The sequence below is a fragment of the Lactuca serriola genome, chromosome 9 (genome assembly GCF_051521515.1).
Source record: "Lactuca serriola cultivar US96UC23 chromosome 9, Lser_US96UC23_V15, whole genome shotgun sequence".
Taxonomy (NCBI): domain Eukaryota; kingdom Viridiplantae; phylum Streptophyta; class Magnoliopsida; order Asterales; family Asteraceae; genus Lactuca; species Lactuca serriola.
Window position 1 is genome coordinate 157,641,237 of NC_136416.1, and position 25,471 is coordinate 157,666,707.

Sequence of the window (25,471 nt, forward strand, 5' to 3'; positions counted from 1 at the left end):
CGTCCGTTTCGTCTGTCTTTATATCGTTGAGGTCCTATTAACGAGATCTTCGATTCTTGTTTAGATTGTGTCGGCTAAAAATCGATTGATCTAAAATTCGATTTTCTCTAACGAAGTCAGATTTGGACGTTCTCTATATGCATGCTCTCTGTTTAACATATACTACGACTTTTGTTTAGATTGCTAAGGCAAAAAAATATTTTATCGCAAACTCACTTTTTATGACACACATCATATCGGTTTTGTCGCAAAACTTCGTCGGGTCATAACTTCTTTTGTTATAAGTCGGATTTCAACGTTCCTTATATCCCCGAAATCCTTGTTGCGACCAATTCAAGTTTATTCATATATATTGGGTATATCTATTATTTTATTTTTGATGCATATTTTTATTTTTATTTTATTACATCGTTATAAGCACGTATATCGCACATAAATCACATAATACTCAAATAATTCTTCTTCATTACTTCAAAATAGGTTATAATTGTTGATCTTAACTATTACATCGTTAAAATAATGCTTAGCCTAGAAATGCGGGCGTTATAGAAGCCATTAGTGGTGATCAAAGCTATTCAACCATTTACCCACAAAAAACTTTGATAATAGAGTACACATCTTCTTGCTTTGTTTACCCCATTCGTGCTTCTCTTCAATACATATTTCCTCCACCTATAATGAGATAAGAACCCACTTGTAGATGGGTGGCTCAAAATCGACAGTTGTGGCGACCTTCTTCTTCTTCACTACTTATTTGTTTGACCCACCACCACCCCTAATAAATAACACGAGATGTCGAGGTTACAGACTAGATCACCCATATGAAAGACTTAGATTTTCAAGGCTTTCTCTAGTTCTTTGTACTCTTCAATTGAGGGTCCGAGTTCACTCCCAAACAAGATGAAAATAAAAGATCCATGTGATTTTGATTCCAACCATTGGAAAAATAAGAAGTAGTGATAGTGGTAGGAAGTAGTAGGAGTAAGCATCAATCGGTTAAGGGCGAAGATCAAGCTTCTAAAGACGGGTAAGTTTGATAAGTCTCTGATAAATGTTTGAACAAATTAGAAAGAATTTGGTGGGTGAGTTTGATGATGAAAGAAGATGAAGGATCGATTTATAGATGTATGTGTGTGTATGTGAGAGAGAAGAGAGATAGATAGATAGATAGAGAGAGAGAGAGAGAGAGTAGGGGTTGCATGTGGAGTGATAAGGTGGGTGGGGTAGGATATTATTATTATTTTTATAAATATTTAAATACTGAAATTAATAAATAAAATAGAAAAAACAAATGAAAAGGGTAAAAGAGTCTATTCAAATTGTCCAGAGACCAAATCCATGTAAAGTTTGTTATTTTGGACCAATAGTGCACGTTGAAAACTTTTTGGACTCCATCCACACTTTTTACTAACCATGGGGACCAAATTTGCAGTTTACTCTACACTCTTTGAGTTTCATACTTTGGCCTCAACATTTTTGTATGTTGGCATGTTTGGTTCCTATGTAGAAAACAAATTACAAATTTGTACCTGTAATTTACACAAAATACTTTTGTGTATATTTTTTTTATAGCAAATGGTCTGCGTGTTTAAAAGAAATTAGAAAATAATCTGCGCTTAATAGAAAATTTACAGATTACATCTATTGTATATAATAAAAAGCATCTAGTTTAGAATAATATAGTTTTGGGTTTTAGACTTTGATCATAATATTTTCGTATGTTGTCAGGTTTGATCATTGTGCAGATTTTTTTTTACCACAAATGGTCCATGTGTTTAAAAATTTAGAAAAATGATCATTGTCTAATATAAAATTTACAGATTACTGGTGCTTTCCTCGTAAAACAAAGATGAGACAATTTCTAATTCTAAATAAAGACCAATCAAGTGCTCCAATAAAAGAGTTAGACAAAGTCATTTAACACAATAGCAACTAAATCTAACATAAAAGTTTTTCTAAAGTTCATTTCCAAAATAAAAATAATAATAATAATAAATATAATAATAAATCATAGATACCCGAAATACCCGAAAGTTTACAAAAGTGATATGAATCCGAGTATGAATCCAAATTCAAATCCAAAATAATGCTTATAAAAAACTTAAAACTTGATATGTTGGTGTAATAAAAAGATGCCAAAAATGAAGAACAATACTTATAATGTATAATCGATTTTTTATATCAAGCATAATATTCAAGATCATTCGTTCAACAATTAATTATAAAATATTTTAAAACCGAATAAACAAACTAACACAAACATATAAACGAGTGATTTAAACGTACAAACTTCAGAAAAAAGTTACATTGAATGATTGATAGTTGTCTTTATCTTTATTTTACTCAAAAAAACATAAAAAAAACGTTATTTAATATAAATATAAAAAACATAACACTAAAAAACAACATTAATTAGTATATTCAAACAAAAAAATAAAAATATCTACAAATAAAGATAACTAAATAAAAATAAAAATAAATAAAAAAATATTTTTATAGAAATAAAATGATGAATATATGTTTATTTAATTGAATTAAAAAATATTTATAATTATATAAAAAAAGAAAAAAAGAAAAAATCAATATGATTGATATGAATAAGTTTTAAGTTATAAATCTTATGCTAATAAAAGAGTAATTTTTTTACCAAGTGTCACAATATTAGACCTCCTAATTAATATGATGTCACTTGTCATTCTATTAATTCTCTATTTTAAATTGATTAAACCTCTTAATTAATATGATTATATTTGTTTAATATATATGGAAAATTAACTCCACATATTTATTTGGATCAATAATTATAACTTTACATAATTAATAAAAATATCTTTTAATTAATAACTTATTTAAAATTTTATATAAAATAAATAATTAATAATTTTGAATTTTTTACGACCACGGCTTATAAACTATTAATTAAGATAGGAAAAGAAAAGAAAACAAGCGCCGGACGGCTTTCTTTCTGGTACACGGACCGTATGAATTATGAAATTGTCTAAAAGAGAGTGCTGAAGAAAATGCCATTTCATCGTACAACCATCAATGCATTTGGTACAACCCTGTGACATTCTTCTATTCATTCAACCTTACTTGGCTCCCTCACTGATTTGTTAATTCGTGTTTTCGATTTTCCACTCTCCATTTCTCTCTCTCTCTGACTTTTATCGAACATTCAAAACCCATTTTTTTCATCTGTTCTCACAATCAAACCCTGTGATTCTTCGCTGGTAATCCCTCGATCCCCCCTTTCTTGTTTCTTAATCGGGTGTCAAAAAAGATCATCTTTTTGTTTGTTTATGACTCCCAAGATTTAATTTTCAACAGTCTTTGCAGGCTTTTTTCAACAGTCCGTGTTCTTCATTTTTTTTTGTGGGGTTGTTTGATTTTGAAGGAATCAAAAAGGGATTTTAATAACCGGATCATTACACCAACGTTCTCAATCATGAAAGTATTTGCACTTCTACTGTAAAGACTTGTTGATTTTTGGCTTTTTGCATCTATCACACTCCTAGGGTTCATATAATCATACCCTCTTTCTGTTTGCTTTTAGGGTTTTTCAAGTTTCTTTATCCTTGATGATTTTCAAAATCTTTTTATAAAACTTTTCAAGTTTATGTGGTTGATCGCATGATGAATGATTATTTCTTCTTCTTTCTTCTTCTTCTTCTTCTTATTAACTTGGTTGTGTGATTTCAGCTTTCAGGGTCTTGGAGCTTGCTAGATTAACATTATCAACTCATTTCTCTGAAGAAACTTTCTAATTAATCAAGTATGTTCATCCATATTTCGATTCCAACATTGAATGTTTATTTCTTTTTTAGTTTCATCCCTTTTGTCAAATTGGTTGCAATAACGTTTAAAAACTTTGGTGTTCATGATTGATGTTATACAGGGCTTTTGATAGTTTACAGTTTCTTTTCGTAGAAATGAGAGAAATAAAACGTATTACTTTTTTATTTTATATATTATGGTAAACTAATTATCACCCTCTTTCAGTATGGTGGCGAAAGATCGTCAAAGCAAAACAGACTCTCCAAAAGTGGAGGTCGGAGAAATCGACACCAGGGCGCCTTTCCAGTCGGTCAAAGATGCAGTCAATCTTTTTGGAGAAGGTGCTTTTTCAGGCGAAAAACTCACAATCAAGAAAATAAAACCACATTCAACTGATGTATGTTTATGTTCTTTCTTTTCTTCAATTTTTGTCCCAAATTGAGATTTTAATCCTGTAATTTTACTGTTTATGGATGCAGAGGGTGTTGGTGAAGGAGACAAAGCTCCATTTAGCCCAGAAAGAGCTCGATAAGTTAAAGGAACAGTTAAAGAGTGCTGAAACTACAAAAACTGGAGCACTTACAGAGCTTGAACGAGCTAAAAGAACTGTAGATGATTTGAAAAACAAACTCCAGATCATTAACGAAGCAAAAGAATCAGCAATCAAAGCTACAGAAATGGCAAAAGATCAGGCGAAGAAACTTGATGTTGGAGAAACAAACTCTAATGGTGTTTTGAATCATGATTTGGAGAAATCAAAACAACAGTATGCTGCTGTGTTTACAGAACTTGATGCTGCAAAACAAGAGTTAAGAAGAATCCGCCATGATTATGAGGTAGCCATGGAAGAAAAATCTGATGTTATTAAAGAAGAACAAGAGGCTGAGGTTATGAGCAAAGTGAATTTGGATAAAGCTGGGGAGATATCCAAGGAGATTTTATCTGTTCAAGAAGCTATTGAGCATGTGATGCTTGCAGCCATTGAAGCAAAACAAGAACAAGAGAAAATAGTTTCAGAGAAGAACATTCAAAAGCTCGCACATAAATCCGCCCTTGAAGAATCTGCAAAGAAACTAGTTGCTTTGAGAGAACAAATCGATCCCGAAATGTCAAAAGATCTTGAATCCCAATTTGCTAAAACCACATCTGAGATTAAAAGATTGGAATTGGAAATGGAGAATGCGAGAGCTTCGGATCTTGATTCTTTGAAAAACGTGACATTAGAGCTTGATGGAGCTAAAGATTCATTACAGAAAGTTGCAGAAGAAGAGACCTCACTAAGAAACTTATTAGAATCATTGAAAATCGAGCTTGAAAACGTGAAGAAAGAACACGAAGAATTGAAAGAAAAAGAAGCAGAAACCGAATCAATGGCAGGAAATCTGAATGTTAAGTTGCAGAAAAGTAAAATGGAGCTTGAAGCTGCATGTGTGGAGGAAGCTAGAGTCAGTGGTGGTTCTGATGAAATGGTGGCGGCTCTCCGACAACTATTGGCGGAGAGTGAAACCGCGAAAAGGGAATCAGAAAAGATGAAGGAGGAAGCTGAAGAGTTGCAGAAGGAGGCGGCAGCCATGGAAGCTTGTTTAGAAGAAGCTGAAGTTGAATTAAGAATCGCATTAATGGAAGCAGATGAAGCTAAATCAGCAGAATCAAAAGCTTTGGAGGAGATAAAGTTGATTTCAGAAAGAACAGATGCTGCACGTGCTTCAACTTCTGAATCTGGATCAAAGATCACAATTTCACGGGAAGAATTCGAGTCATTGAGTAGAAAAGTGGAGGAATCGGAGAAGCTGGCGGGGATGAAGGTGGAGGCGGCGCAGGCGCAGGCGGAGGCGGTGAAAGCGAGCGAGAAAGAGGCGGTGAAGAGGCTTGAAGTAGCACAGAAAGAGATTGAAGAAATGAAAGCTGCAACGGAGGCGGCGGTGAAGCGGGCTGAGATGGCGGATGCCGCTAGGAAAGCAGTGGAGGGCGAGCTCCGGCGGTGGAGGGAAAAGGAGCAGAAGAAGGCGGCAGAAGCAGCTTCGTTGATCTTACAAGAGTCACAGTCATTACCTTCAACACCACTTCGGAAGCAGATTCCGGTGAATCCTCCACCACCAGCTGCTTCACAGAAACCTGTTAACATTCAGAAACAGAAGACAAAGAAAATTCTTGTAAGCAATTTGAGTGGGATTTTTCAGAGGAAGAAATCACAGGTTGATGGTGGATCATCTCCTTCATATTTGCCGGGTGAGAAGCCAATGTAATTATTATTATTTGATAATATAATGTTTGTGTTATGAGTGGAGTGAGAGACTGGTTGGTGTGTATATTGTTGAACCAAATTGGAGAAGGAAAGCTTTTGGCTGAAGCTGCATGGAGTCTTTTTGGTAGTTATAAGTTATTTGAAGTTTAATTACTTGAGTAAGTTTTTTTCGATGTTAAAATGTTGTTATAAGGACAACTTTTATTTTACCAATTGTAAATAGCTACCATCGTGGCTTAATGGAATTGGTGTGTTTGTAAATGCATGTGGGAAACATCAACGTCTTGTAGAAAAACAAGATGCCCGATCCTTGTCTATTTTCTTATCTGGTATTTTTTGGGGAGAAGCTGTTTTTTACCGTTGCCTATGTTATTCATCGTATTTCCACCGCATACAATTCCGGGATGTCTTCCAATGAAAAAAAAATATGGACGACTTCGTGAGTTTTTTAAGGATAAGCTTTTTTACCGCTGCCTATGTTATGTATCGTATTCCCATCGCATACATTTCTGGGATGTTTTCCTATGAAAAATTATATGGACAATTTCCTGATTTTTCTTTTGTGAGGGTATTTGGGTGCACCTGTTTTGTGTTACGTCCTTATGCATGAGAGCAGAATAAGTTGTTTCCAAAGTCGGCGTTGTGTTGTGTGTATTTTTGGTATACAATATTGGTTAGAAAGGATATCGGTGTTTTGATCTAGTGAGTAAAAAATTGTACATTTATGACATGTCACATGTTTTTGACATATTCCATTCTATTCTATTTCTGCTCAGTCTCATGACACGATCAGATCTTCGGGTTATTGATCATTTTGATATTGATGATCACACTCCAGCTGATGCTCCCGTTCATGATAATATATTAGATGCTCCAGTTCTAGGTAGCCCCACAAACAATACTCTTACTGTTCCTATACTTGTTGTGACTCCAAATACTGTATCACCGAGGAGGTCTACTCGAACTCATAAGTTCATCAAGCTCCTAGAATTTGCATATTCTTTTTACTCACCAACATTTGCATCATTTATTGCTAACACACACCATCTCAATGAACATGAGTCCTATAAAGAGGCAATTTCTGGTCCTCTTTGGCAAAATGTTAAATCTAAGGAACTTACAACTATTTATCAAACTTATATGTGGTTCCACTCCATTCAGGAAGCATGATATTGGTTGTCGTTGGCTATATAAGATCAAACCAAGTCTATGGGTCCGTTAAACGATACAAAGCCAAATCTTGTTGCAAATATGTACTTACAAAAGTATGTTATGGATTGTGAGGAGACTCTTGCTCCAGTTGCAAAAATAATGACCGTTCGCACTTTGATAATCGTTTCTTCCATTCAACAATGGAAGATCTTCCAAATGGATGTCAATAATGCATTCTTGAATGATGATCTTAATAAGGACATGGACGTGCCTCCTCCAGGTATTGCTCACTGACCATGTAAAGTTTATCACCTTTGAAAAGCTTTGTATGGTCTCAAACAAACCCCTTACGATTGGTTTGAAATTTCCATATGGTGATAACTCCACCTGGTTTATTCCTAGTAATCATGATTCTACATTATTTGTTAGATGTACAAGTACAAGTTAAATCCTTCTATACTTATATATTGATGACATTGTTATTATTAGTGATCGATGATGATGATGTTATAGATTCTTTGAAGTGTAATTTATCTTCTCGCTTTTCTATGAAAGACTTGGGCTTACTACGTTATTGAAACAACCCACTTTTGGTTTAATATTTTAGACCATTAAAATACTCTTTTAAAATATAGAACATCGCTTTGTTGAAAATCGGTCCTAAAGTCTTAGTTTGAAAACAGTCTATGTTTCAAAACAAAATAGTAGAGAAAGGTTATAATAATGATATCATCAAACAAGATAAGTACCACTACATAAAGTGGCCTTTGAAATGCCCTTTACTTTCTCTAAGTCTCTTCATAAACAATCACATAAATACATGTCAAAATAATTTGTTGGACATTGGGAATGCCTAGTGAGTAATATCGAGATTCCATCACATTTAGTCAAGTAATCACTCATTCACTGACCTATGATGAATACCCAAAATCTTTTGAAAAACTCGTTAACATCTAATATCAATTTGTTTTAATAAATCCTTCACTTTGTGATCGTTTAAAACTCTTCAGAATCTAATAATTATCTTAATAAACATTGTACCAAATCTTATATCTTGTGATTAAAGTCTTTTCATCCTTTCTCTTTATAAACACTTTGAAATCTTAAAACTCTTTTCATAAACTCATTACTCATTTCTATTTGAAATACTTAAGATATATAATACTCTTTGGTTAAACTCTTTATTGTATTCTCTTTAATAATCATAAATTATATAAACATACATATACAACATAAATGGAAAAATGCAATGCAATATGCAATTACACCCATCGTCGTTCCTTTCTTTGTCCCAAACATAATTTTCTCGTTTGATAGTAATGAAGACTGAGATAGTTAGCACAAAGCAACCTACATCACAACTCCTCTCATTTCTCTTTGGTTTTTTTATGGGTACATGTGAGCTATCAAATCATCAGTCCCATACATGAGGTAGTTAACATGCATGTACAAGTGGGGCATATGTAGAATATTGCACCAGTCTTTCATCTCTTTAGTCTTGTTTGCCATGGACTTTGGAGGGACATACAAGTCTTTTCCCCAATATTACATTAATGGACATATATTTATGCTAAACTTTTTCCAAATCTTTTGAACACTTTACTCTTCATCAATACTCTTATATAAAATTGTTTTCATAAAATGCACACATAGATAAAGACATAGTTAAACACATGGAAAGTAGTTTATAATCATCTTAAACACTTTCCAATTATGAAAACATCTTTGATTTGTTTTCGTGGGACATGTATTCGATAGTACTCACCTCAATGTAAGCCAAGCTACTATCCTTTCCTCTATGCATATTACAGTTCACTTCACCTCATACTTTACCTATTAACATCATCAATATTTGGTTATAAAATGACCATAATACCCATAACACATTTGTAAACTCATTTTAGTGTTTTAATAGCCTAAACACTTATATAAGGGTGTTAAAAGTATCAAAATGCTAAACAGATGAGCTAATGTCAATTTGGCATGTCACATTCCATACATACCATTATACGGTCGTGTAATATTTTCCCTTGACATTATTGATGGGTTTTCTAGCAATCTATACAGACTAGTTAGGCAGAAGAAACATCATAATAACCCTATATTTGCATGCACTCTAATAGATCTAGGTTTATTTTATTATAGCAACCTACTTTGAAAAACAATAATGTAACTGTCACACCCCAAAACCAGAACGGCGGAAACATTCTGGGGTGGATGACGTCATGTCAAGTATCACAACACATGCATTATAGTAATCAAAGTACAACAAAACATTGCATTAATAGTAATAATTTTACATGGTTTACATTACAAGGTATCAAAGTATACAAGCAAATATAATAAGTACAGCAAGGTAATAAGTCATCTTCATCAACAGCTCCGAGAATGTACCTATCTAATACTGTCCTGAGAATACAAGTTATTTGAAAAGCGAGTATCAGTATTTTTACAAATGCTGGTGAGTTCATAAGTAATTAGTGACATTTTAATTCAAATAAATTTATAATGTAGTAGTTTAAGAGTTTACACTGTATTAGAGTTCTTTCCAGAAAATCCTATATTTTCTTTAATAAAAGAGCCTTCTACCAAGACTGGACGGAGTTATGTGGTAAAAAGTAGTTTTCCCTTAACCGCTATCATTATCAAAATACTGAATTTGATTATTAAGGAAAGCAAGAGAAGTCAGGGATTTAACATATGCCTCAGCAGTGAGGACTGCTGACTAAGGCAAAGGAATCATAGACTCCAGGAGAGTATCGAACGAACGACACGCCTGGTTCCGTCTAACAAATGGAGACACAGACCCCAGAAGGTACCAAATGAAAGGTACAACTGGTAAGGTCTAAAACAATGAATACAGACCGCAGACAGTATCAAATGAAAGATACATCTTGCAAGGTCAAAACAAAGAATACAGACCGCAGACAGTATCAAATGAAAGATACACCTTGCAAGGTCAAAACAGAGAATACAGACCGCAGACAGTATCAAATGAAAGATATATCTCGCAAGGTCAAAACAGTGTGACTCTGAAAATGAGTTACTAGCATACAATGTAAATTGCCGGTGAAATACCGTTACCTTAAGGCCATGAATTATAAGGCAACTTGGGATACTCGTAACCATACTAACCGACACTAGAGTACCAGACGCCCTACAAGCGTCTATAAATTATGAAATTTGTCACCCCTTGGCTTGGTGGGCCGTGGACTGTAGCTAGCAGTCAGGGTGCGGGGGTGTCAATCCCGTATAGATCTATACACACAATGTACGCTCTCCCTACAGGAGACTCTGGTTACCAACTAGACGACGGAGAAGGCCGTGTCCCGAAGATGCATCCCTAATAGTGGGTAGTGGGTTTCATATGTAAGTGTTGAATTAGAGGTAGAGACTCATAAATGGACTGACTAGAGTAAACTCATATGTCTATGCTCATATACATAACATATAACTAATAAATCAAACGACCTTCGGACGGCCATCCGATCCCACCAGACCACATCTCAACGAAGAAAAGGAAATAGGGCGGACAAGCCTTCCTAAGTCCTTCAATCATTACTTATATGCATCTAGACAAGCACATACATACATCTAACTATGCTTGAGTGTGTAACAAGTGGATTCATATCGTGAAGTATAAGTGTACAGTGTAGAATAACCGAATCGTGAAGTATAAGTGTGCCAAAAGTAAGTGTATCACGAAGTAGAAGCGACATCAAGTGAAGTAGGAGCGTATCGAGTATAAGTGAAGTAGAAACGATATCAAGTATAAGTGAAGTAGAAACGTATCACCAAGTAAGAGTGTGAACAAGTATAAGCGTACAGCAGGTACAAGTGTATCACGAAGTGGAAACGTTATCAAGTATAAGTGTATCACGAAGTGGAGGCATTCTCAAGTATAAGTGTATCACGAAGTGGAGGCGTTCTCAAGTATAAGTGTATCACGAAGTGGAAACGTTATCAAGTATAAGTGTATCACGAAGTGGAAGTATTAACTAAACAGAAATAACGTAGTGGTATCTTAACCAAGTAGAAGTATAAAAACATAGACGTAAACTTTGGAAAACCTTTATATATTAAGAAAATCACGACTTGGTATTCCCTTGTGAAATAAGTTTGATTTAAAACCTTTAGAAATTCTTTGGAAACTTTTCATAAATCAGTTTGAAATGAAACTTTGAATAAACAGTATAAGTAAGAATTTTGAACAAGTGAAAACATTTCAGAAAAACCATTTATAATCATCCTACTCGGTAAAACAATTTACAGTGTGGTAAATCCTTGTGCATGCGGGTTATCAATCACATATGATTGATATGATAACTGGCATGTTTAACTTGTATTCCCCCCTATAAAACGTATAAAAACATTTAAAAGGTTCATTCAGGGGTATGAACTCACCTGGCATAAATGGATCCGACGAAGGCGCCGGTTGGGTGCTCGGTATCAAGTAAAGACTTGGACACACTTAGTGACCTATTTAACATATGATAACATATGTTTACATACAATTAGTACATATAATACTAATTAAATAAGTATACGCACCCTAAAGAGCGAAAAACACTTTGGTTAAGTGTTTGGGGTGTCTCGGGTAACATCTAAGGGCTCAAATGGCTTAGGAATGGAGTTTACTCTCCAAGAGTAAACTCTATACTTAGATTTTACGGCCCTGGGACAACTCCCCATGAGTTTACGGCCGTAAACTCATGGTGAGGGGTTCTAGTGTGTTTTAAGGGCTCAATCTTGTTCGTGGGATTTTTCTAGTTCCAAATCTAAATGGTATGAATGAGTTTAGGGTATTTAAGGGCACCATTATGGAGTTTACGGCCCATGAACCACCCCTAAGGGAGTTCACGGCCGTGAACTCCTATCTCATGGGTTTATTGAAGTTGTAAGCCCTTAATACGTTCCTAGCATTTTATAGTAATAGTCTAAGGCCATTTGGGGAACAAAAACCAACATTTTGGCATGTTTGAGGGTGTTTACGGCCTTGACACATGTCTGGGCCATAAACTCCTTTTATCCCCCTAAATCCTTGTGTTTAAATGATCTAAACCCGAAATAATAAGCCTCTAATTTACGTATTAAGTCCAAGGGTGTTTTAGGAGTGTGTTTGGGGCATTTTTACAAGTTTAAGAGGTGTTTACGGCCTAAGCATGTGCTTGGTCCGTAAACTCTCTTTTATGCCCTAAAACCTTGTGTTTTGTTGTTTAAACACTCCTAGATAAATTCCCTAACCAGTATCCAAGCTCAAATAAGGAAGAATCGGGACTTTTGACCATTTTTGGGGTGTTTACGGCCTAAGGAGGCTCTTAGGCCGTAAACTCCTCTTCTTTGTCCTTTTCATGGGATTTTTGAGCTATACTAACAATATTGCATGTTTAGAACAAGTTAGGGTTGAAGGTCTTACGTTTAGGAGGCGTTTGGTTGCGGATTTGAGGCGAAATCGGGCTTGTATGAGAGAGAGTATATAGAGAGAGGGTGAAAAAGGTTGAAATGGGGTTTACTCCCCTTTATATATGGGATTGAGTTGGAGCTCAGTGGGATTCTACCTGATACTGTCGTTATACGGGGCTTTTGGTCGCACCCGATTTAGCGGTCGTAATAATAAAAACTAACTTTTTCTAAATTACTTTGGAAATGTAATTTAAGTGTTTTCATTTACTTTATTACGACTATAACGACATAAAAACATAAATAAATCAAACATTTATTTATTTAACGACCTCTTATTAACGGAACCTTTATACAGTGGAATATTCCGTTAACGGTAACGGGGTAATGTAACGAAATACCTTTGGGTTGTCACAGTAACGCCCGTTTTGACAGGTAAAACTCTTGCTAATTATTTTGATTATCCATGGACCAGACTTGAGTACGTTGGGCGTACACAAGGTATGCACGACGTACTCCTATGCATGCACGAAGTGGGGATGTTCCCTACGTACGTTGGGCATACCCATGTGTACGTAGGGCGTAGGCAAGCCAGTGGAAAACCTTAATTTGTAGGGTTAATTTGCACCCTATTTAAGCTCATTAAGCCCCTAATTCCTTCACCTTATTAGCCTCCATTGCCTTTTTGAGCTAATCTTGAAACCCTAGCCATCTTGAGACTATTCTTGAGCTTACTAAGAGTTTTTGGGGTGTTCTTTTGTGATCTTGAAGAAGAAGAAGGCCTGAGGAGAAGCATTAGACAAGAAGGAGCTTGTAGATCCAGAGTTTTTTCATCATTTCTAGCTCGTTAGAGGTATAAAGTCTGAAAATGGTTCATTCTAAGTCTAGACCTAAGTTTAGGGAAGAACTTAACATATTTTGGTCACATAACTTTGGTCTCATGGAGCATTGACTACTCAAAACCATTTGAGTTGTCCTTTTGGGCTCTTTGGAGTGCATGAAGTCATAAAAACCGGATCTTGGTGGTTAGAACTCAACCATGCATGAGTTGGTGACCATTTAAGGGAGATAGAAGGCTAAATCCATGGTTTGAGTCCCAGTAAGACATGCAAAAGCATAAAGTTTACAACTGTATGGCTTAATACACTTTCTTGAGCTTAGGTTTGAGTTTGGTCATTATATGCTTAACGGTTTAAGACATTTGGAGTGAGTTGGGTTGTCTGACCAGTATGCCGGGCGTACTCACGAGTAAGCTGTGTGTACTGGGCCAGCGCCTCGATTCTGGATCGACAACGTACGTCGGGTGTACGACCCACGTACGTCAATCTGTGGGCCTTTAGAGTTTTGGGCTCGTGATTAGTTGGGCCTTATGCATTTTGTGGTATCAGGTCATTTTTGGGCCTTAGGCCATCATGAAGCTTTTGGGCCTATGTTGGGCCTTTGGGTCCATTTGTTGGACTTGGAATGCCTTTTGGACTAGTGTGGATTTTTGTAACGTCCCAAAATTCAAGACTAAAAATTTCTTTTAATAAAACATTACTTTAAAGCAAAGTCATCATTCCAAAACATAATCAGAGTATTAATTTCCAAACACATGTTCGTTATCAGAGTAAAAATTCCTAGGCTATCTAATCTATGGTGTGTGCCATGCGATCACCCCGAGCTCTTCCCTCCGCTACCGGAAGCACCTGAAACCAAAACTGAAAACCGTAAGCACGAAGCTTAGTGAGTTCCCCACCTTACCACATACCATGCATAACCACATATTGCACATACTGGGCCACGCCCGCTATCCTGGGCCTCGCCCCTACCTCGGGCCTCGCCCGCTACAACGACCCCGCCGCTCCAGGCCCCGCCTGGCTTTGAGCCCCGCTCGGATACATATCTGTTTCAATTAGGCCTCTCCTATCACAGGGCCTCGCCCACTAACAAATAATAACACATAAACATATCACAACACATAAGCTAAACACATACAATTGATCTTGTCCTAAGGCCTCGCCTATCCTGGGCCTCGCCCCTGCCCTGCTACTGATGAGTCATGGAACCCCGTCCATGCTCCTACTGATTGTGAGATACGGGCCCAACCCACACTCACTCTTTTCCTAACTCGGGCCTCGCCCCTGATCTGCTGCTAATGAGATGTGGAACACCATCCACACTCTGCTATTGGTGAGTTATGGGACCTCGCCCACACTCACCTCCCTACCAGGCACATACAAGCATCACACAGATGACAAGTATAAACTACCACATAAACCATTCCTTGGGCACCCGCCCGCTACCACTGGACCTCGTCCTGAATATCATACTAGCATACTGTGCCTAGGGCTAACCCTTGGGTCTTCTACTCATAACTACATGGGCCGGCATTGTGGCCTTAGACCCATTCACACAAAGGGAAACTCACCTGCACTGGCTGAACTTGCAGACGATCCCACTAGCCGCTGCCCGGCACTCTCTGAACTCCTGCTCCACTCGCTCCTCGAGCTACCAATATAGATGCAACACTGAGTCTAACTGACCCCCGAAAGACAACCAAGTCAACTCTGGTCATAGTCAAAGTCCTGGTCAAAGTCAACCTTTCAGGTCAACCCTAATCGCCGAGTCACCCTATTGACTCGCCGAGTTCATATGTTCAGAGTCCTTCCATTCGCGACTCGACTCGCCGAGTCAGTCCATGACTCGCCGAGTCTACCGATTTCCGAGTCCTGACCTGTCCAACTCACCGAGTCTCCATTCAACTCACTGATTCGAGTCTAAACTCGAAGGGTTTGGGGTTTCGCGACCTGACTCGCCGAGTCCAAGAACAGACTCGCCGAGTTGTTCTTCCAACTCGCCGAGTTCCTGCCCAACTTCATCTGACTCGACGAGCTGTTCATCCCACTCGTCGAGTTCCTCCAAATCTTCATGCTACTCGTCGAGTCAACTCAAAGGACTCGCCGAGTCCATTCAGATCTCCATACATGCAGAGGACTTTTGAGTCACGCATGGACTCCAAACTATAGATCTACCCTTCCCAAGCCTATTCCTCACATAAAGTTGCAAACTTTACGTGTAGAGAAGGAGATCTAGGCAAAATACACCATAAACTAGGGTTTAAGGCAAAGAGGCTCCATAATCAACTCAAGGGCAGACACTTTATGCTTCTCAATACCATAATATGCTTAGATCCGAAGTAGCAACTTCAGATCTGGCTTCTAACTCAAAAGGGGTAGCTAATCATGGCTAAAAAGCCCCCAAAACTCACAACCAAAATAGATCTAAGGGAGGAAACAACTTAATACCTTCAATAAGTCAGAAAGTTTCCCCAATCTTCAGATCCAAGGCCAATCCTTGAAGCTTCAATGATTCCCCCTTCTTCTTCTTCCTTCAAATCACTCAAAAATGGCTTGGAAGCTTGAATGGGCAACAATGGGGCTTAGGGTTCGATGTTCTGGGTGAAAAAGGCAGTAAAGGAACCCTAGGGGAGAGAATGAGACGTTTAAATAGGCTTCAAGTCCCGAATTTAGGGTTTTCCTCGCACAGACCAGACTCGCCGAGTCTCTTTGGCCGACTCGCCGAGTTGGTCACTTACTCCTCGACCCGGATCCCGCTCGGACTCGCCGAGTTCCTCCTTGGACTTGCCGAGTCGCCCCTTAAAATTAGGGTTTTCTTTCCTTTCTTGGCCTTCCAAACTTTGGGTGTTACAATTTTGGCCTTGGTGGGGTAGACCCAATAAGGTAAGGGTTAAGCAGCGTTTTCAGAGTTTAGACTATCGGGTTGGATTATTGACCTAATTTTTAATTAGGGTTTTATACTTGTGGTTTAGTGAGAGGATTTTTTGAGTCATCAGCTTGAGTATGATTTGATATCTTCGGTCTGAGGTGAGTTTCCATCACTGTATCCATGGGTCGAAGGCACCAATGCTGGCCCGTTAGATTATGTTTGTGGTATGATGATTGTCTTCGTGACAATTACCTATTATGCATGTATCAGCTTGATGTCTCTGTGACTCTTATTTTATGATTATATGTGTTAGTTGTACGGGTGAAATAGATCCGATACCACTTGAAAGATACCGAAGTGGATGAAATAGACCCAATATCGGTTGAAAGATACCGAAAGAGGTGAAATAGACCCAATACCGGTTGAAAGATACCGAAGGGGGTGAAATAGACCCAATACCGGTTGAAAGATACCGAAGGGGGTGAAATAGACCTAATACCGGTTGAAAGATACCGAAGGGGGTCAAATAGACCCAATATGTTTTTTACTGTTATATATGTGAGGTATGGGGTATTTTGGGGGAACTCACTAAGCTTTGTGCTTATGGTTTTCAATTTATGTTTCAGGTATTTCCAGCTCAAAAGGGAAGGGTCTGACCTGATCGCACTGCATCCACCTATGATTTCTGCATCATGTGATTTTGGGATTTTGTACTCTAATGTTACTTTGCTATGATATACTTTCGACTGTTTTGATATGATTATCGTATATGATTGGAATGAATTTAAAAATAAAAAAATTTATCTGAATTTTTAGGATGTTATAAGTCGGTATCAGAGACTTGGTTTGAGGGATTCAAGCATACTCTCGGGTGTGTCTAAAATCAATTCGAGGATTTGGTAGATTTTCCATAAAAATAAATATTTTAAATAAGGAATTTTAATAAAAGAAAAGGGTGTGATGTGTGCAAGTAGTCGAGCTCAAGTAAGTCTTCCCAAAATACCCATACATGTTATATGTTTTACGCTATGATATGAGAATTTCATGCTATATTAGGACTAAGGATCTGATCAGGATTGCATGATAGTATTGATGGGTTTTGAGCAATACATCATTCCTATGGTGTACATGCAAACCCTAATAGCTTTTGGATCTAGTTTGTCTAATGAACATGCAATTGAATATCCAAAGTTATAAACCCTAGATCTATCAAATAAGAACTGAAATAGGGGTTTAGTAATTACCTTTGATTGTTATATTGCAATAACAATCAATTCCTTGCTTTGATTGACTTCAAAAGCTTAGTGCCTCAAGTGATGCACCTCTAATGGAGTCACAAACACCACTAAGCAACTTAGATGAAGAGGGAGGAGAGAGGAGGCACCAAAAACGGATGGAAACCCTAAGGATTCAGTTACCCACGTTTTTGGGGCCTAAGGGGTCCTTTATATACTTGTGTGGGCTGCTAGGGTTTCAGTCAAAACCCTAATGGACAGCTTAAACTCTAAGCAGCCCACGAAACTTTCTAGATAAGGCCATGGACGAAAATATGATGGGCTCCCATCATAATTTCGTTCACCCCCTTGTTCCTTTAGCATTCCTTAGCCCAATAACTCAATTATCCAATAATTGGAGTCTAGTCCCCTATATTTAATTAATCTATTTTAGCCACATAATTAATTATCAATTAATTCTTGACTAATATTAATTAAACAATATGATTTCTCCTTTAGTATATTATTCTCATATTATATTAATAAATCATAATTAAACCTTTCTCTTCTTAATTCATCCTACATATTGCTATGGTGAAAGCAACCCAAAAGGACCATGCTCATAATCGGGTCAGGTACATACCAAAATAGTTATGGACTTAGACACTAATCCAACAGTCTCCCACTTGGATAAGTTTAATAACTATTTTCTGTATGACTTCAGAACTTGATCAGCAATCGTAGCTTTCAAAAGCCGTTGTCAACTCTGATCTTATCAGATACGTGTGTCCTTTTGATAAGGGATTATATATTCCTCCATTCTCAAGATATCGTATAGACATAAGACATGAATTTTAATCATTCTCTCTATACTGTTTCCCGACTTCCGATTTATGACGACTGACAACAGACTACAATTGAACACATCAACCTATTCCTGACTTGGCCAAGTGCTTAGGTGTCATCACTAAATCATCGAGGGGCCCACATATATCGCTTTTATCCCACTTTGGGTAAAAGGAATGGATAAACTTTGACTCATATGCTTGCTTGTATTCACTCATCGAATCACACACAACAATAAGTTTTATAACACCAAGTTACAGGTGCGTTTACTTATCATCAATGTGCAACCGACCAACAAATAACAACTCACACGTCTCAGTTTCAAGAATATACAATATTATCGTCTCACTAATCACCCGTGATAAATCCATGAAGTGATCCAAGTGAGCATGGGTTTAATCCAATACTCTAATCTTATTAAAGCACTCATGAACTCTGCAGCAAACTTGTGTTATGTCTAAACTCTTCAGACAATCTACAGACTTTTCATGACAGGCTTCCTTCATACTTACTTCCAACGTATGACCGACTGTAAAGGTTCGAATAACCTAGTTATTCTGGAAGTCAAAACATGCAAACTAAAACACAACAATAATACTTAATCCTATATGGCCCCAAACCTGTGAGAGTAAATAAAACACTTCTATTTAACCACCATACTGATTACTCATTATTTATCATTTAATGTTTCGGATAATCAACTCATTACTTGAATTACAACAATAGTTGTCTCATGCACACAGCATGCACACTATGTTTCCTATGGTCCTTACTTTGTGAAATAGATCAATTGAAAACTTTTCCAATGATGCTCATTTCACAATTCCCAATCCTTATCATTAGTTTTAGAACACAAGGTTCTTGCCACTACTAGAATGTTCTAGATTCTAACATTTTATGCAATGATCTTTTCGCAAAGTCATAGCACAAAAGTCACCAAGACTTGGCCAATAAAATTACAAAGTACTCTATCGGAAATTGTTATAAGACAATTCCATAGACGTGAAGTCTCACATTCAAAGTACATTCCTTTAAACATCCTTATTGCATAAAAGTTTCTAATCTATACATAGACTCTCAATACCCAACTCCCAATATAGAAACATTTCCACATTTTCCATATGACAACTCATTCTTAATAGAATCTTATTTATTCATAATAATGTCGATATGGTCCATCCAATACCATACTTCCAACTACTCACAAGCGACCAATCCTCAGTGGACTTTGGATCGTCCTTTGATAGTTGTTTAATTATTTTAGTCAAACCGATTCTAGTCCTTTTTCCCTCTTAATGCGCTAGACATTTGGAAAATTTTAGAATGGTCAAATATTATAGCATTTGCAATCGATCCTATACCTGAAGCGTATGGGAAACGATGCATAATGTCTTACATAAAGATCTGATACTTTATCAATCTTCTGCCATAATATTTTATGTGTCACATTCTCACAATTCGAACTATGAAGGGGGATGCCATAATCATAATCGAAATTTAAGAACACACTATGTATCCTTTGACTAACTTTATTAAAATTTCTCAATCTAAGCTTTATATTTTGAAACGAAGTATAATATTCTCTCCCTTAATTATAGCAAAACATCTTTTCAACCCATGCAACTTTGCAAATTGAATCTTTGTTTTTCTATAATTAATATTGCTAACTTGCAATACTCGCCATAATAATCATACAAGCATAACACTTGTGCTCCCACTATCATGATGATTATTATCATATAAGCATAACACTTATGCTCCCACTAACTTTGACATGTATTCAGAGAACAACTGAACTTCCAGAAAACAATGCCTATTGAATTTCTGAAATTCATATTTCTAATACCTTTATCTAAGCTTTTTAAACTTATACACCTTTGCCTTAGATAGCTCCTATGTATGTCTGAACAGTTCAAAACTTATATCTATAAGTCCTAAATGTTAGACTAATTTCCAAATCTCACAATTCGAACTATGGAAAGGGATGTCGTAACCATAATCGAATTTGAGAATACAATTTTCACAACTGCTATCTTCTTTAAATCTCTCTTAGTGAAATCATTTCCTCACAATCATTTTTCATGAAGGAGGGAATCTTATGACACTTAGAATTTTATGGTGTATGAGTACCTATCCATGTGAATTTGCCAAAACCAAGTTTGCGACAAATCCAAACTCATATGGATTGAACTTTCTTGCTTTCTAGCCTTATGGTAACACAAGTGCCCAACATGTCTTCCAAGTAGTTTAGCAACTTGTCCTTACATATCAATGTACTTTCCATCGACCAAGGCGCTTTGTCTTTATACATTCAAATGAGAACTTATAGAACTCACATACATAATTAACTCAATTGGAATGGCATAGAAACAAAATAATGTCAACACGATAGGTTGTAAACCTCAAGTCGTGTGCTAGTGATGATCAATAAGGTTTATTCTTGATTTGTTCTTGAAACCTTTTTCAAGATCATTAAAACTCCCACTGGCCTCTTGACATATATGATTCTCTTGTCAGGAAACTTTCCTAGACAAAACAAATATTCAAGAGTTAGTGTAGTTCTTATCAAGACAAAACACTTTACATAATTGGTTCTAGTAGGTATTTGTCTTATCCAAGACAACACAACTTACCAATTTCAAATGTGCATGAATAAGAAGACTTTTCCAATTCCACATTTTTTGAGTGTTATAAACTTACTAAAGACTTGTCACTCAATTCACAATCTTGGAGTATGACTCTAAGATTCGATACTGGAACGAAGTATGATTGACTTCTTATTTTAACCATTTCCACAATTCCCGATTCCTCTTCTTAGACCTACAAATGTACTACGACTCACTTAGAGGACCAATTAAGATATGGTTCTTAATCATTAAGACTTTATCATAAAACACAATAAAAAGGTACTCTCCCTTCTTCTTAGAATAGAGAAACTTTTATCTTTCTGCCTACTTGATTCTTCTTTATTCATTCTGCTATTCATTGAAACTCTTTCAACCAACTCAGAATTACACTTAATCTTATAAGTATAATCATATTTACTAAGCTTTAGTAAATCATGACGAATATCTTTGTCACTCTTGTGGTAGACTTGATCAACGTACGACCTAGCGTACTCGATCTCCTAGTCCTTCAATTGACACTTTGTCAAAGAACTAGTCTAAATTTACCAAATGTGAAAGTTTTTTTTTTCATTCATCATACAATACATGTTGCATGATTCCAAGTTTCTGTCCAATTGAAACTTGGGCGATGAGAAACTCTCCCTATTTGGTAATCTTTTGACATTTCCACAAATAATATAATTAAGAATCAAATCCATCATTACTAATAATAGAAACCTTCAAACATCAATTTTTCATACATGCCATTGCAAGGATAAATAAATAAGATAAAATCAAAATTCATTTTATTGCGGAAAAATTTGTCCTTACAATTCAATTCAATTGAAAAATTATGTTATTACATATTTCTTAACAATCTTTTCTAACTCCAACTAGTAGCTCAAGAATCTAATCTTCAAGCAATGCGATCGAAATCCATTTCTTCACGATTAGAGAGTTAGCCATCCAAGAAATTACCGAACTTTGATCTAATCATGATTTAACTCTTAGATAAGTGATAAACTATTCCTTTGTTCTAGATATATGTATGGACATTAGACATGAATAAGGGTCAATCTTAGTGTTCAATACTATGTTTACCGAAAAAGATTTGTGATGGATACACCCGATTACTAAATTGAACACATCAATTTAAGTCAAGACTCGACAAAACACATTATATGTTAGCACCAAATCATCGATGGTCCCATATATATATATATATATATATATATATATATATATATATATATATATATATATATTGCTTTTACCTGTTAATGTAGAAGGAACAAATAAACTTGGCTACATAGTTTTTGTCTACTCATCATATCATACATGGACATACCGTTTATTACTACCAGTTACAAATAGTGTTGGAGCAAACCAATGCAAAACATATTTGTAAAGAAAAATCCCATATGTATCTCAGTTTGAAGAATAACAGATATTATCATCTTAAAATTACTCGCGACTTGATCTGTGAAGTAATCTCTAAGTGCGGGTTGTTCTAATACTTAAATTCTCATTGAGTACTCATGAGTATTAGCACAATATCTATGTTATTCCCAATCACCATGGACAATCCACTAACGCTCCATGACAATCTTAAATCACTACTTACTTTTAAGAGTACAACCGACTTGTTGGATTAGGATGTATAATGTCTTAACTAAATTGCTATAATTGGTTGAATAGTAGTAAAGCCATTTTTAGATTAATATATTAATTAGAAATATAATTAACTAATTTAGAATTAATCAAAATAAATTTAATTAATTGTTTTGGATTAATTAGAATTAATTAATGGGTATAAGGGTTAGAATGCAATTTTTTAATAGATGAACAAGGAAGCATTCTAGAAGCTCCCAAGGAGTGGACGGTTCTAGGAATCCCTTCTAGGGTTTTGGAAACTTTCTTAGTTGAGAAGGAAAATGAATTTGAGTTACAATATAATATTATTATCTTGAATTCAAATTAGGGTTTCCTAAAACTATATATAGGGACCTCCATAAGACTCAAGAACGCTGCACAATACAAGGTAATTTTGAAACCCTTGCTTATTTTGATATTAGGGTTTCCTAAGGGTTGGGTCTGATTCATTAGAGGCTTCCATACTATTAGGGATAGCATTCCAGGAAGGGTTCTTCAAAGTACGTTGCTATTTTCGATAATAACAATAAGGTATGTAATCAAACCTTGTGATTTTCAATTTTGCTAGGGTTATTTAGTTTTCAAGGTATGCTGCTATTATGAGAAAAGCCATAGAATTTCTAGGTTGCATGTGCCCATAATTTGTTATGTGAAATTCTTCAAGTACATAGAAGTAATCTAGATAACCCATCAATGGTATCAGAGCCTTAGGTTGTTCTATAATTTGCACATTTACGAAACCCTAAAAGAAACCTAAAAATTGAAAATACCTAGCCGTCTAGGGTTCTCGAAATTGCCTTGCATGCTTACCTTTTTCGAAAATTGCTACGGTTTCTTAGTTTTCTTATTTGTTATTTTAATTTTCTTAAAATTTGAACAAATAAAACTAGATTAACTCAATCCTAATTTTCAAAAATAAGGAAATGATTAAGATTAATAAGATTAATTAAAGATAATTATTTAATTATTAAATGATTTAATCAATTTAATTAATTGTTTAATTAAAGGATAAATATTAAATCAAAATGGTTTAAAAGATTACTTAATTAATTGTTAATCAGGATAATGAATTTAAACCTTGTACTTTCAAAAGGTTTTAAAATATATCCTATACATACATATGAAATTTTTAATGCTATATGTATAACTAAAAGCCAATTGAATCAATAGAAAGGCTCATTCATGAAGCCACACTATAAAGAGGTATAAGAAAACAACCTATAAAATGACCGTTGAATGAGTGTCTTTTTCACCCACTGCTTCTTTGTGTTACAGAGAAGAATATGAGTTTTATCCTTAAATCTTAAGCATATATGAATAATTCCTCCATGGATAAAACTCATATTCTTCTATACAATCAGTACAACTATAACACCGTGTTTCATATGTTTTGTAATTCAGGGTTTGTGGGCTATAACTCGATCAAGAAAAAGGATTTCGATTTAAAGAAGTAAAGTTTAGACCTTATTGAGGAATGATAATATTGGTTATGAGATCTAAGCCCTTGATTTGAGTGTTGGAACTAAAGGGTAAAATGGGAAACGTTATATATCGGGCTTCTTGCATGGATTATGGTTTCAATTCGACATGTGTTAAGCCAAAGATAACTAGATAGGATTTTTGGGACTCATCAATACCTTTCCGTGCATATAAAAAACGCCGAACACAGAGTTGAAACGATGAAATTATGGTTGTTTAAAGTTGAATGGGAAATTGGTGGTTTTGTCCTACATAGGGCGTAGGAAAGTTATGCAGGGCATAGGAAAGTTACGCAAGGGGAAAATGTTGAATTATGGACGCGGGTTTAACAACCTATGGATAACGTAGGTTATGCTACGTAGGGCATAATCGCGACAGATCAAAGCCCTAATTCTTCAGTTTTGAGCCCTATTTAAGGGCTCTAACTTCTGGGAAACCCTCTCATGACCTATCTCCATCACCTAAGATCACTCCTTCAGAAACCCTAGCCTCCTCTTACTTGTTTTGAGCCTTGGCATTGTTTATGAGCTTATTTATCCATTGAAAAGTGGAATCTTGAAGACCAATGTGGTGACAAAGTGTATAGAAGAAGGGTTGAAGTATAGATCCAACAAGGTTACTTCATTCCTGAACGATTGTGAGTAAAAATCTTCAAACTTGCTCATTAATTTCATAGATCTTGTTAATTGTCATCTTTTTCACTTTTTGGTCCTTTAAACTTGTGTTTTGGGAGTTGAGGCAACTCCATCACCTTTTGCGCTATATAGAACACTTATGAGACTTCTTGTACTTGGAAAGTTATGTTTTGATGCTTGTTCATTAATCCATGCATGTGGTGTTAGCATTTTTGGTCAATTTAGTGCATAAAGTATAGATCTTTCTTGATAGGAGTGCCTTAATGGGTAAAGTTGGAAACTTTATCCATTAAGACACTATAGAGTTCCATATTTGAAAATTTGAAGGGTTGAATTTATGTATTAAGAGCTTAATGGAAAAGTTGGACATCAGGCGCTACGTGGGGTGTAATTTGCCCTATGTAGGGTGTAGCCTCGATTTTCCCATTTTCCACCTTATGCTCTACACGGTGCATAGAGTTATATACAGCGCGAGGCATAGGTTAAGTGAGGCTGACCATTGAATATTGACCGTTGACCGTTGACTTTGAATAAGTTTGACTTTAGGTCAAATTGAGGATTTTAAGTTGAAGATTGAGACTGAATCCCTGATTGTTGTATAGTTGACCTGGAGAGCCGATTATTGGATCTATGATCATCATTGTTATATTCTAGACTGCAAGGTAAGTCTCTTCACTATACTCGTGGGTCGAAGGCACCGATGTCATCCTACTAGATTATGTTTGTAGGATGTTATATGTCTTTGTGACTCTTGCATGT

At 35.9% G+C, this 25,471-nt stretch overlaps 1 protein-coding gene across 3 annotated transcripts; it reads left to right on the plus strand.

The window, feature by feature from the left end:
• The first annotated feature begins 3,088 nt into the window (after window positions 1-3,088).
• Window positions 3,089-6,280, plus strand: LOC145072865 (weak chloroplast movement under blue light protein (DUF827)). 3 transcript variants are annotated; one of them, XM_079019350.1, is made up of 5 exons: window positions 3,108-3,230; window positions 3,337-3,451; window positions 3,700-3,772; window positions 4,000-4,171; window positions 4,254-6,280. In XM_079019350.1, the coding sequence occupies exons 4-5, from the start codon at window positions 4,001-4,003 to the stop codon at window positions 6,018-6,020; spliced, it is 1,938 nt and encodes a 645-aa protein (XP_078875476.1). In that variant the 5' UTR covers window positions 3,108-3,230; window positions 3,337-3,451; window positions 3,700-3,772; window position 4,000; the 3' UTR covers window positions 6,021-6,280. The 3 variants fall into 3 exon arrangements, with proteins under 3 accessions (XP_078875475.1, XP_078875476.1, XP_078875477.1); XM_079019351.1 differs by having other exon boundaries at window positions 3,115-3,230; window positions 3,328-3,451; XM_079019349.1 differs by lacking the exon at window positions 3,337-3,451 and having other exon boundaries at window positions 3,089-3,230.
• The last annotated feature ends 19,191 nt before the right edge of the window (window positions 6,281-25,471 follow it).

What these genes read in the sequence shown, in the direction of transcription:
- LOC145072865 (XM_079019349.1), top strand. Translation starts at nt 4,001, where the DNA reads ATGGTGGCGAAAGATCGTCAAAGCAAAACAGACTCTCCAAAAGTGGAG. An exon ending in TAAAACCACATTCAACTGAT is followed by an intron (nt 4,172 to 4,253) that starts GTATGTTTATGT and finishes TTATGGATGCAG; the next exon opens with AGGGTGTTGGTGAAGGAGAC.